Source organism: Pelophylax lessonae (genome assembly GCF_965119305.1).
Source record: "Pelophylax lessonae genome assembly, chromosome: 3".
In the NCBI taxonomy this organism is placed as follows: domain Eukaryota; kingdom Metazoa; phylum Chordata; class Amphibia; order Anura; family Ranidae; genus Pelophylax; species Pelophylax lessonae.
Genome location: NC_138770.1, coordinates 203,928,037 through 203,942,267, shown reverse-complemented (window position 1 = coordinate 203,942,267; position 14,231 = coordinate 203,928,037). Strand labels below are relative to the sequence as shown.

Below are 14,231 nucleotides of genomic sequence, written 5' to 3'. Positions count from 1 at the left end.
ACGCAGCAGAAACGCTGATCGCCCCGTGGGAGCAGTATCAGCTACGGCATGCCTTCCATCCTCTCAAGTTACTGCGGGAACTTCTTCGCAGGATAGAGGTGGAGGGAATTCCAGTTATTCTGGAAATTACGGACTGACCTCGTCGAGCCTGGTACGCCGACTTGGTGAGGCTAGTCGCGGACGCTTCTTGGAGACTTCTCTCAGGGAGGATTTGCGGTCTCAGGGACCGATCTTCCATCGTGCTTTACAATCGCTGGCTTAATGGCCTGGCCATTGAGACCCAGGTACTGAAGGACAAGGGAGTGTCGGCTTCAGTTATTCCTACCTCTAGTTAAAGCAAGGAAAGCGACTTCCAGCACATGGAAGTCTTATATGGCGTGGTGTGAATCTTTTGGATTTCCCCCACATACCTATTCGGTGACCCGAATCTTGGTCTGTCTGCAACAAGGGGTTGAGCAGAAACTGTCCTTGAGCACTATCAAGGGTCAGGTTTCGGCGTTAGCAATCTTCTTTCAGAAACCTTTGGCTAATCATTCCTTGGTGCGGAATTTCATCCAGGGGGTGCGACATCTGGCTCTGCCAGTGTGCGCACCCTTACCGCCTGGGATCTTAATTTAGTGTGGTCGGTTCTTCAGAAACTTCTCTTGAAGATATTAGGAAGATTCCCTTGCTTACATTATCCCAGAAGGTGGCCTTCTTGGTGGCCATTACTTCTGCACGCAGGGTGTCAGAACTGGCCGCATTATCTTGACGTTCCCCATATCTGGTGGTTCATAGGGATAAGGTGGTTCTTCTTCCAGATCCATCCTTCCTTCCTAAGTGGTTTTCAGAGTTTTCATCTGAATAAAAATATTGTGTTACCTTCCCCGTGTCCTAAGACTAGCCATCCTTGGGAGTTTGCATTACACTCCTTGGATGGGGTTCAGAAGGATACACTTGACTACTATGAACTTGTTTTCGTAAGACGGACTCACTTTTTGTGATCACGGATAGCCCTTGAAAAGGGTTGCCTGTGTCTGCCGCGACCATATCTAGATGGACCAGTCAGACGGTGGTACAGGCTTATTCTATTAAGGGTCGGAATCCTCCGTTCCCTGTTAAGGCGCACTCTACTCGGGCGCCTAGTGTCTCCTGGGTCTTCCGCCATCAGGCGTCAGCGATCCAGGTTTTCAAGGCGATGACTTGATTGTCGGTTCATACCTTTTACAACATTTTATAAAGTTGATGTGATGGCATCATCAGATGCCTCTTTTGGCCACAAGGTTCTGCAGGCCGCAATCTGAGGAGACTGTTGGTCTACCTCAAGGGTTTGTTGGGTGTTTCACTTAGGTCTCATCTTTTTGCTCGCTGAGTCCTTGATGCTTCTGGTTGGCTCCGGTTGGGCCTTCTGGATTTTGATTTCTGTTATCCCACCCCTCATTCGTGGTACTGCTTTGGGACGTCCCGAGTTGTTGTTAATCAATGAGGACTACGTCTGTCAATGAGCGACAGAGAAAAATGGATTTTTGTAAAATCTTACCGTAAAATCCTTTTCTCTTAAGCTCATTGACAGACGTAGTACCCGCCCCTCTGTTTTTGAGTTGGGTTAAATTCTCTAAACACTGCTTTGTGACATAACTGATTTGCTGTAGCAGGAAGTGAGAGGATATACCCTCTGGGACTGCCCCTAGGGTGTGGCCAGAACGTTTTCTTTCCTGTCTAGTCCTACTCCTGTAGAGGGCAGTATAACCCGAGTTATTAATCAACGAGGACTACGTCTGTCAATGAGCTTAAGAGAAAAGGATTTTACGGTAAGATTTTACAAAAATCCATTTTTTTTCTTGCCGCTGTGTATCTGCTGAAAGATTTGCTCATGGTACTGGGGGGAACTGTGTGACCCACATTTTTAGACATTGTGGCTCATTTTTAAAACCTAACAATTTTGGAACACTATAAAATAAATCTAACCGGTTCCAACCCCCTGCTGTTGCCAAATCCCAAAAAATATTTTAGCTCTAACAGGCTTTTATTTTTTATAGGCATGTTTGGAAGAAGTAATGCATGAACAATTGTTATTGGTTGGTGCTGTGATCGAATAAAAGCATGATTCATTTGGAAACATTATATCAATTACACGTTATTCTTGATTTCTGTTGTGTAGTGAAAAAGATATTGCAGTAACAGCAGAATTTAATGTTGGAGACTGTTCATTTCAGGGGAAGGAAGATGAGGCCATGGGGAGGGACATAGTGGCGTGACTGTTTAAGTAAATTGTAAACAGAGTTTAGGAGTCGTTGTCTGCATTCTAGGGAAGTAGATGATCTTAGTCTGCTTCTGCTAATGGCTCTGTATTAAGTCTGGAGTTCACATAACAAATGGACTTTTGCAATGTGCAGTGCAATGGCCTTTCTTAGCTGCCTATAGCATTATGTAATAGCACAGAACAGAAGTGACCTGCAGGGTAAACACTGCTTCCCCAGCACTGGGCTCTGTAAGATCATAATATCTTTTATACATTAGATTAGTGCAGACAGGTCTTAAAGTTCTAATAAATATGTAAGTGTAAACTGCTAGAATTATTGTAACACTTTGGTATACAAAGTTCTTTTGATTTTTGCTGTTGCACAGTGTGATGCACTGTGATGTAGACATGGAATGGCTAAAGGATGGCATTATTTTATGTTACATATAGTTAATCTTGGTAAAAAAAAAAAAGACCCAAGTCCACCCAGTTTAACCAACAGAGAAAAAACATACAAATAGAAAACCTCCATATACACAATCCTTTACCCACAGTTGATCTCGGGAAGGCAAAAATCCAATAAAACATGAGCCAGTTTGCTCCAGTGGGGGGAAAAAATAGTCCTTTCTGATCCCCCAAGAGGCAATCTGATATTCCCTGGATCAACTTTACCTATAAATATTAGTATCCAGTTGTATTATGCATTAGGAAAGAATCCAGTCTTTTAAAAACATCTACTGAGCTGGCCAGAAACCAGCTTCTAGTGGAAGTCTATTCCACGTTTTCACAGCTCTTACTGTGAAGAAGCCTTTCGGGATTTGGAAATTAAATCTCTTTTCCTCTAGACTTAGAGTGCCCCCTTGTCCTCTGTGATTATCTTAAAGTGAATAACTCAACACCAAGTTCACCATATGGACCAACTATGTATTTATGCATGTTGATTATATCCCCCCTTAATCTCCTTTTCTACTAAGAGAATAAATTCAGTTTCTATAATCGTTCCTCATAGTGGAGCTCCTCCATGCCTCTTATAAGTTTGGTTGTTCTCCGCTAAAATTTGTCTAGTTCCCCAATAGCCTTTTTGTGAACTGGTCCCCAAAACTGAACTGCATATTCCAGATGAGGTCTTACTAATGATTTGTAGAGGGGGAAAATGATATCTCTCTCTCTGGAGTCCATGCCTCTGTTAATACCAGAAAGGACTTTGCTTGCTTTGGAAACCGCAGCTTGGCATTGCATGCTATTACTAGGCTCATGATCTACCAGAACAGCCAGATCCTTCACCATTGATTCCCCCTGTTGTACTCCCCCCAGTATGTATGATGCATGCATATTCTTAGCCCTCAAGTGCATAACTTTACATTTATCAACCTTAAACTTCATTTCTCTATCGCTCATTGACAGACGTAGTCTTCTTGATTCTCAAGAGCTGGGTTATGTTGTCTCCGCAGGAGTAGGACTAGGCAGAAAGACAAAACGTTCTGGCTCCACCTTAGGGGCAGTCCCTGAGGGTATATCCTCCCTCTCTCTGCTACAGGGAATCAGTTTTTTTCTGTCTAGTCAGGAGTAAGGACCTAAGTTCCTTGCTGGGATCTTTTTGGTCCTGGCAAGATTTTTTCTTTAGAAAAAATATTTTTTAGGTAGTTTTTTCTCCAGTGTTTTTTTCCTGTGAGATCTTCAAGCAAAAACGCCGGACTGGGCGACACTAGTGGTCACCCCAGCCGGCCTACGAGCGCGCGCAGACCATTGCATTGCGCTTGGTCGGCCGCGACACATTCAAGTAAGTATGCGGGGCCGGGCGACGGGCTGGATGTTGAGATCCAGTGGTCACCCCGGTTTCTGCCTACGAGCGCGTGCAGACCAGAGCTCCGCGCTGGGTCGGCCGCGACGGAGTCCCAGTGGAGGGACTGACCTTGCGAGTTAAGTCTCGCTTGGACGCCAGGAACCAGAGAGTCGAGGCGTCCGGAGTGGTCCACAACCCCCCACCCCGGTGGAGAGGGTATTGTGAAGAGAGGGTGCCTGTCGGTTCGGTATGGTGAGTAAACGTTCCCTTTTTTCTTTCCTCGTTATGAGGCAGTATGAATTATGGGCCCCTCCATACATGGTCAGTATATATCTGACACTAAAAGTCCCCCTTGTAAATACAGTGTGTGTTTGTGGGAAGTGGCCTTGGTTTGAGAGCTAACACTCTACCCAGCAGACTGTAGCATTACAGCAGACATAGGAGGTATAATCCTACCTTATTTGTAGTGTATCTCCTGTAGATCAATAAATCGCCACTCAGCAGAGATGCAGGTGGATGTGCTGGGAAAAACGATTTTGGCGGTCCGCCGCCATTTTGCCGTAGACCAGGTGCATGTATGTCCTCAGGTCACACCGGCCGCCATGTTTTTGGAGTCTAATGTCTCCTGTATGGGGGCGGCCATGTTTCATGAGCCCAGCTACCTCGTGGAGAGCTGGGAACGCCGGAAGGCGTACACAGGGGGCAGAGCCACGTCCTTCTACCCGGGAAAAAGCAACAGCTCCTTCCAGTCTGTAAAAGACAGACGCTGACTGCAGTTGGTGGGAAACTTCACTGCATCGGTTGGTGAGCCTTGGGGGTCCCTCTCTCTCTCTGTGGGGATCGAGAAGCAGGTACTCTGAGGGGCGCTATTGCGCTAGGGGGAGACACATAACACAAAAAAACTTTTTTGTGTTTTCTGGCAAAGGTGTCCTGAATTAACATGGACCCTGCCACTCATGTATCTCCTCCGGATCCCCTCGAGGGGTCTGCAGGATCCTCCAGCACCCCACTGACGATTGAATCATTGTCAGCTATTATGGAAACTTTTGTGTCCCGGGTGGAAGTGGCTTGTCAGGGACAGGGCGCAAGTAAGCGACCCCCGCCTAACCCCTTATTATCCGAAACCTCGGATTCAGACTCTGAGCCTATTTCTGCAGTTGCAGGTACTTCATCTGGTATTGGTGTCTCGTGTACTGTCTCTTCAGACAGTGAGGAGGATGTTTCGGCATCAGCCATAGCCAAAGAGGAAGCGTTGGTAAACGCACTCATTGTATCTGTTCAAGAAACCTTAAGATTACAGGGTATTCCGTCAGAAATAGCTGAAACTGAAATCCCTTTTGGGACTAAAAAACGCATCAAAGTGGCGAAGGTTTTTCCATTGCCCAAATGTTTTGGCAATCCAATCAAAGAAGAATGGAGTCTGCCAAAACGCACTTCTACTATTTCTAAACGCATTAACAGGCGTTATCCGTTTGAGGAAACCTTCATTAAGAAATGGACAGAACCACCTGTGGTGGATTCACCAATTGCTAGATTGAATAAAGCTACGGTTATTCCTCTAGAAGACGCTCCGTCTTTTAAAGATCCAGTGGATCGCAAGATAGAAGCTATGTCTCGCACCATGTTTACCTTGATTGGATCAGCTTTCAGACCAATAATTGCTATTGGTCTGGTTTCGCAGGCTGTAACTGAATGGACCAAGTGGTTACGCCGGGACTTAGAAGAGGTCCCTCAGGCGGTATCAGATTTGTTGGAACAAATGATACAGGGGTTACAGTTTGTGTGTGATGCGGCGTTAGACGCCACTCCATTATTGGCGCGAGCATCTGTCTCAGCGGTGGTTCTCAGGCGTACACTGTGGCTAAAAGGTTGGTTAGCCGACCAAGGTTCCAAAAAAGCATTGGCTAATATCCCCTTTTTAGGAGAGCGTCTATTTGGAGCCAACTTAGATGAGATCATTAAGGATCTCACGGGTGGAAAGAGCACCTTTTTACCGCAAAATTTTAAAGGTAAAGGAACTCGTCAAAGACGAGGGCCTTCTTTTTCTGCTCACAAGAGGTTTTTTTCGTCCCGCAGGTGAAAAAATTAAGTCCTCCAAAGCTCCTTCAGGAGGCTTCAGGGGACGTTGGTCGGGCAAGCAAAAGCCCGCCCCCTCCAGACCTGAAGATAAATCGTCCAAAGCCCGAAGGTGCGCCCCCACCCATAACTGGGGTGGGGGGACGTCTTCGCCGGTTCCCGGATCCATGGCTTTCCAGAATCCCGGACAAGTGGGTTTGCGAAGTCATAAGGTCAGGGTACAAGATCGAGTTTCGATCTCTCCCACCGGCGCGATTCTTCCCTTCCAATATTCGACTATCCCCGGATCGTTTAGAAGATCTGCGGAGAGCAGTCACGGATTTACTACAACAAGGAGTGGTAGTCCACGTTCCTTGGACAGAACGTTTTCAGGGGTTTTATTCAAACCTATTTACAATACCCAGGAAAGAGGGCAAAGTGCGTCCAATTCTGGACTTAAGGGCACTCAATTCTTTTTGTCAACATAAGAAGATTCAGAATGGAGTCCATTCGCACAGTAGCAGCCTTCCTGCACCCAGGGGATGTCCTAGCGTCCATAGACATCTAGGACGCATATCTTCACATTCCCATTTTCGCAGGACATCAGCGGTTTCTACGCTTTCCCGTAGAAGAGAACCACTATGTTTGTGGCGTTACCTTTCGGTCTCGCCACGGCTCCTCGGGTCTTCACGAAGGTGTTGGCCCCAATGTTGGCACTACTGCGCCAAAGAGGCATATCGATTCTTGGTTACCTAGACGATCTTCTGCTTCATGCAGAGTCTCCTCAGACCTTGCTACAAAACATAGAAATTACTATGATTTCTTTACAGGAATTCGGGTGGCTGGTAAACCAGCAAAAGTAATTTCTGGTTCCCACCCAGAGGCTCGAATATCTGGGTCTAATTCTAGACACAGTCAGGACAAGAGTTTTTCTTCCGGTAGGGAAACTCCGAAAGATTCAATCAGCAGTCCAGTTGTTACTATCCAACAGCTGGTCTTCCCTTCGGACTTGCATGAGGGTTCTGGGGTTGATGGTGGCTTCCTTCGAAGCAGTCCCATTTGCCCAGTCCCATACCCGAATTCTTCAGCAAGAGATTCTTCTCAGATGGAATCGGAATCCGGAATCCCTGGACAATCAGATCCGATTGAGCAAACAGACCAGAGAGCCTCTGGTCTGGTGGCTTCGGTCTCCGATGCTCAGCCAGGGAAAGTCATTTCTGCCAATATATTGGACGATAGTGACCACGGATGCCAGTCTATCCGGATGGGGAGGAATTCTCGGTCAGTTATCTGTCCAGGGACTTTGGTCCCCGGAAGAATCCAGGTTGCCGATAAATGTATTGGAACTGAGAGCGATCACACTTTGTCTGATTCACTGGACCGAGCAGCTCCAGGGCAGCCCGGTTCGGATCCAGTTGGACAACGCCACGGCCGTGGCTTATGTCAATCACCAGGGGGGCACCAAGAGTGTCCGAGCGGCCAAAGAAGTGGCTTGCATTCTTCGCTGGGCGGAACGATTTGTTCCAGCTATCTCTGCGGTGTTCATTCCGGGGGTGGAAAATTGGCAGGCAGATTATCTCAGCCGTCAGACTCCGAATCAGGGGGAATGGTCCCTCCATCCAGAAGTTTTCCACAAGTTGTGCCTACGTTGGGGCACCCCGGATGAGGATCTGTTGGCATCACGATTCAACAGAAAAGTACAGAGATTCGTGGCTCGCTCCCGCGATCCTCTAGCAGAGACCGCAGACGCACTGGTCACCCCGTGGGGGCAATACCAGCTAATGTATGCCTTCCCTCCTCTTGGGTTACTGCCAAGACTTCTTCGCAGGATAGAGGAGGAAGGAATTCCAGTAATCCTGGCAGCTCCGGACTGGCCTCGTCGAGCTTGATACGCCGACTTGGTCAGACTGGTGGCGGACGTCCCGTGGAGACTTCCTCTCAGGGAGGATCTACTGTCTCAGGGACCGATCTTCCATCCTGCTTTACGATCGCTATTTTTAAACGGCCTGGTTATTGAGACCCAGGTGCTGAAGGACAAGGGATTGTCAGCTTCAGTTATTCCTACTCTAGTTAAAACAAGGAAAGCGACTTCCAGAAAGATTATCATCGTACATGGAAGTCTTATATTGTGTGGTGTGAATCTCTTGGGTTCCATCTACATCTTTATTCGGTAGTCCGAATATTGGCTTTTCTGCAACAGGGAGTTGAGCAGAAGCTGGCCTTGAGTGTTATCAAGGGTCTGGTTTCAGCATTTGCTATCTTCTTTCAGAAGCCTTTGTCTACTCATTCCTTGGTGCGGAATTTCATCCAGGGGGTGCGACACCTGGCTCTGCCAGTGCACGCGCCGTTACCATCCTGGGATCTTAATTTGGTGGTGTCGGTTCTTCAGACACCTCCCTTTGAAAATATCAGGGAGATTCCCTTGCTTACTTTATCCCAGAAGGTGGTCTTCTTGGTGGCTATCACTTCTGCACGCAGGGTGTCAGAACTGGCTGCATTATCCTGTTGTTCCCCAGATCTGGTGGTTCATAGGGATAAGGTTGTTCTTCATCCGAATCCATCCTTCCTTCCTAAGGTGGTTTCAAAGTTTCATTGAATGAGGACAGTGTATTGTCCTTCCTATGTCCTTAGCCCAATCATCCTCGAGAATTGCGTTGCATTCCTTGGATGTAGTTGGGGCGATCAGGATATATTTGAATACTACGGATTCAATTTGTAAGACGGATTCACTGTTTGTGATCACGGATGGCCCTAAGAAGGGGTTGCCTGTTCTGCTGCGACCATCTTTAGATGGATCAGACAGACGGTGGTATAGGCTTATTTTATTCAAGGGTCGGGATCCCCCGTTCCCTTTTAAGGCGCATTCTACTCGGGCGCTTAGAGTTTCCTGGACCTTCCGCCATCAGGCGTCAGTGGTTCAGGTTTTCAAGGCGACTGTTTAGTCGTCGGTTCATACCTTTACAATATTGTATAAGGTTCATGTGATGGCATCGTCGGATGCCTCTTCTGGCCGCAAGGTTCCTGCAGGCCACTGTTTGAGGAGACTGTTGGTCTACCTCGAGGATTTGTGGGGTAGGTCTCATCTGTTTACTCGATGAGTCCTTTGATACTTCTGGTTGGCTCCGGTTGGGCCTTCTAGATTGGATTTTGATTTCTGTCAATCCCACCCCTCATTTGTGGCACTGCTTCTGGATGTCCCAGCTCTTGAGAATCAAGAAGACTACGTCTGTCAATGAGCGATAGAGAAAAATGGATTTTTGTAAGATCTTACCGTAAAATCCTTTTCTCTTAAGCTCATTGACAGACGTAGTACCCGCCCCTCTATCATTGAGTTGGGTTGGGTTAAATTCTCTGTTACTGCTTTAGAACAGAACTGATTCCCTGTAGCAGAGAGAGGGAGGATATACCCTCAGGGACTGCCCCTAAGGTGGAGCCAGAACGTTTTGTCTTTCTGCCTAGTCCTACTCCTGCGGAGACAACATAACCCAGCTCTTGAGAATCAAGAAGACTACGTCTGTCAATGAGCTTAAGAGAAAAGGATTTTACGGTAAGATCTTACAAAAATCCATTTTTGCCATATAGTTGCCCAATTAACCACCTCCTTCCCAAGCCTATTCTGACACTTACGCCTACATGTATAAATCTACTTTTTTTTTTTTTTTTTTTGACTAGAAAAATACCCCCAAACATTAGGAAACCCCCCAAACATTAGATCTTGTACATAATATAGACATTCTATATTTTTTTAGCCCAGACCCTATAGAGTAACATGGTGTTGCAATTTTTTGCCACACGGTATTTTCGCAGCGGTTTTTCAAACACAATTTTGTTGGAAAAAACACATTCATAAATAAAAAAACAAAACCGTAAAGCCCAATTTTTTTTCTATAATGTGAAGGATGTTACATCAAGTAAATAGATACCTAACATGTCCCTCTTTAAAATTGCGTCTGCCTATGAAACGGCGGCAAACTACGGTGCTTAAAACTCTCCATAGGTGACCCTTAAAATGCCTTTACAGGTTACCAGTTTAGAGTTGCACAGGAGGTCTAGTGCTAGAATTTTGCGACAATACAGCACATGTGGTGCGATTTGTTTTACATATGCATGTGGGAGTAACGTATGTGTTCGCATTTGTGCGTAAGCACAGTAAGATGGGGGCACTTTCCTTCTTTTTTTTTTTTTTTCTTTTTTTTTTTTTATACAAATTATTTTTTTTTTTTTGTGCAAACTTTATTGCTATCGCAAGGGATGAACAACATCCCTTGTGGCAACATGGGCTGTGACAGGTCCTCTTTATGGAGAGATTGGGAGTCTTTTTGAACCCATATCTCTTCTCTGGCCCCCATGCAGCCAGTCAGACTGAGATTGGTCCGATTGGCTGCTTCTCTGGCTGCTGGTGGCCAGGTAAAGAAAGGGGCGGAAACTGAAGTGGCGAATACTCGTCGCTCCCGGTTTCCACGGTTACAGGGAGGGGAAATGGCGTCAGTTCCTCTCTCTTTAAGGAAGATATCCTGTAAGGAAGTTATTCCACTGCATAGCTTTGTGTCATCTGCAAAGACACTGATATGGTACTTTCAATCCCAGACCCTATATCCTTTATAAGGATGTTAAAGCAAGGGTCCTAACAATGAACCTTGGGGTACACCACTGATATCCTTAGACCATCCGGTATGAATCAATACCCACTACTCTCTGAATTTTGGTCTTTTAGCCAGTTTTCTATCCATTTACAAACTGATTTTTCCAAGCCTGTAGACTTTACCTTACACATTAGCCATGTATGGGGAACTGTGTCAAACGCTTTTGCAAAAATCCAAGTATACTGCGTCCACAGCCACCCCTTTGTGCAAATAGAAGCAACAGTGCTCCTACCCATACAACATACTGATGAAATCCAAAGCCATTTCATAGTGCATATATAGAAAGATGATCCGCACACCAGTAGTTGCTCTAAAAGAAAAAAATCTTCATCTTTATTCAAAAAACACAATACTCAACCGCAGGTAAGATCAGTTCATGCGTTTCCACCTAGAAGGTCTTAGTCATAACCGACTAAGGCCTTATAGGCTGAAATGCATCAACTGATCTTATCTGCGGTTGTGTATTGTGGTTTTTGAATAAAGGTAAAGATTTTTTTTTTTTTTTTTTTTAACTACTGGTGTGCGGATCATCTTTCTTTACAGCCACCCCGCTGTCCAATGTTTTTACTTGAGAAAAAGGGGGATTGTAGCGCTCAACAAATTATATATCACTTTGAAAACATGATGTAAATCAATAACATCGTGCAAATAAAAGTCTCTGGTGTCCAAAACAATTTATTGTGATTCCTTACAAAGCCTTCACCTCCACACGATCACCCAGTGAGATATGTATATATATATATATACCGCTTACCAGATCCGCTGGACCCCTTAATTACAGGGGATCAAATACGCTGTGTACTCCACATCTTATGCATCCCATTTTGATAGGTATAATACAACAGCCAGAACGATCAGGAAGCCAAGCCATAAATAGGGACATAACGCTCTCATGGTGCAGTGATTCTTAATGTTAAAGCATTTATTCAAGATATATTGCACTTACTACAAAGTTGTAGTTAAAAAGCCTTTTAAAGATGAAATCGGTGGCTGGGAATAGGAGACGCCGCTCCACGCTGCACTCCTCAGACCCGGAAGTGTATGGTCTCACGTTCCCGACGTACGTTTCGTCAGTCACGGCTGACGTCATCAGGGGATCAACTGATCATGATCCCCTGTAATTAAGGGGTCCGGTGGATCTGGTAAGCGGTATATATACATATCTCACTGGGTGATCGTGTGGAGGTGAAGGCTTTGTAAGGAATCACTCCTATCAAGTCCGTGTTTCCATTGTTGGTCGTTCTGATTGACCCAATTGTTTTGGACACCAGAGACTTTTATTTGCACGATGTTATTGATTTAAATCAAGTTTTCAAAGTGATTTGTTGAGCGCTACAATCCCCCCTTTTTCTCTCTTATCACTTTATTCACGTTTATGTAGCAGCTTGCATTGTGGGAGAAATCCCATCTTAATCACGTTTATTTACTTATTTATTTATTCATTTGCGCAGTTTTTGGTTCATTCGCCTTTTTTTCACAAATGTTTTTACTTGCCACCTCATTAAAAATAATCAACTGTCTTTCATGAATCCGTTATGGGTATCTCTTAAAATGTGGTGGTTTTTGTTTTGTTTTGTTTTTTTTCCCAAGTAAAACCTCATCAATCTTTTATTATTAGCCCTTTCACGCTGAGGCGCTTTTTAAGCACTTTGGGGCTAAAAAGAATCGCCTGAAAAGCTCATGGAAAAAAAAAAAACCCTGCAAGCAGCATCTTTTGAGCGCTAAAAAAGTTCCTCTAAAATGCCCCTCTGTTTTTTACTGCAAATACTCCCCCCCCCCCCCACACACACACACACACACACTAGCTGTCACTCTTGGGGGGGCTCCGTCTGGGGCTACGTCAATATCCTCCCCATGATGGGCATGAGCTTCCCCATTCTTGTTGAGCGTGTGTTTGATAACCTAAAGAAGAAGAAAAAAAAACACTATTGCAATTGATCCAATAGTTTGGGGGGAGGAAAAATATAACTGACTTTTCTCATTGTTTTTCCAGGATTGTATTCTGGAAAGTGCGAAAACTTCTAGGAGGGAAGTTGAGGGTCCTACTCTCCGGCGGTGCCCCTCTATCGGCTGCTACTCAGCGCTTTATGAATATCTGCTTCTGCTGTCCAGTAGGACAGGGCTATGGACTCACGGAGACATGTGGTGCTGGCACCATTACTGAATGTAAGTGTGGACAGCAGGACTAAGGTTCCAAAATGTTCACTTTGCAAAGAAACCATAAGTTGTACAAGATTAATTCTATACTATCTGTTTATATTTTCTTCGCTTTCTCATTAATAATCTTCAGTGTCAAAGTAGGTTCTCCAGCATGCTTCATGAAATATTCTAAAGATCCAAATGACTGACAGCCCAATACTTATTCATTGCTGCTCTGTTTAAGGAAATGTTGTAATTGATGGGAAATTTCTGTTGCTAAGCTTGATAAAAGAAAATCATAAGCCGCGCTGTACGCTCTCCAGCATACATACATCAATAGGGCTATAACACTAGGAGCGGGGACTCTGAAATGATAACATTAAAAGTTCATTTTTGCGTTACTGCATTTCTTTTTACAGTCCTTGGTTTGTTATGGTGCCATTTATTGTTAATGGAACCCCAACACACTAAGGCAGGCCATAGATTATGCAATTTTCTTTCCTTCCAACAGAGGTGAATGGAAAGAAAATTGCTTGATTTCCCCATCAGCACAGTGTTGATGGGGGAATCCTTCTCGCAGCGCTATTGAATTTAGCCGGCAGAATGATTAGTGTTGCTGGCTATAGCAGGTGGGAATAATCAATTAGGAAAAATCTGAGTGGCTGGTTGAACACAAGTCAGTTGATCAGTTTGTGTGCAACCAGGGTGCCCATACATGGATTGCAAATTCAGCCAGTCCCTGCACAACAGGCTGAACTTCGATCCAGGTATGGCCGGCTTAAGGCAACACACTTGCATTGTGGTACACTACATCGCGTGGTAATGTACTACCGGGCAAACTGCACAGTCAATAGAAAAAAAAAAAAAAAAGCTAAAACAACCACAAAATGCTATATGCTGTGGATCAAGAATTGTAAAAAATACATGTGCTCAATTCAAAAAGTGCAATACAACCCTATTTTAAGTTGTGTTCTATACATATACCTCAGTATAACAATGCAGTTTGTCATACACAGTAGGAATATTCAGGAAAAAAACAATCCTAAAAATGTCCCTATTCTCTGTTCAGTGCAAGTGCACTACTGTGTGCTGTGGTCCACTGCATAAGATAGAGGGGCAAGAGAAGTATTTTTGTCCAGTGTGGTGACATACCATGAATGTGTCAATACAAAGCACCAGAATGGAGGATCTTGGGGCTACTTGATGCATGGTTATGCTCACATCTCAGTGTTATTGGGTCCTTATAGTTTCCCGTTAAGAAGAATGCACTCTACTGTAGCCCAGAAATGTGAACCAGCTGTATAGAAAAGAAAGTAATTTCTGCTTAAAATTGTTGTGGAACTGACCAGTGTGAATGATCAAAAAGGGGGTTGGGGGGGGCGTGGCCTGG

At 44.9% G+C, this 14,231-nt stretch overlaps 1 protein-coding gene across 1 annotated transcript in view; it reads left to right on the top strand.

Annotated features, from left to right (window-relative positions):
* ACSL3 (acyl-CoA synthetase long chain family member 3) overlaps positions 1-14,231 on the top strand; it is a 177,715-nt gene that overhangs the window by 132,897 nt on the left and 30,587 nt on the right. The window contains exon 10 of the mRNA XM_082249393.1: positions 12,696-12,868. Within this exon, the coding sequence (XP_082105519.1) occupies positions 12,696-12,868 (173 nt within the window). The remainder of the gene's footprint in view (positions 1-12,695; positions 12,869-14,231) is intronic.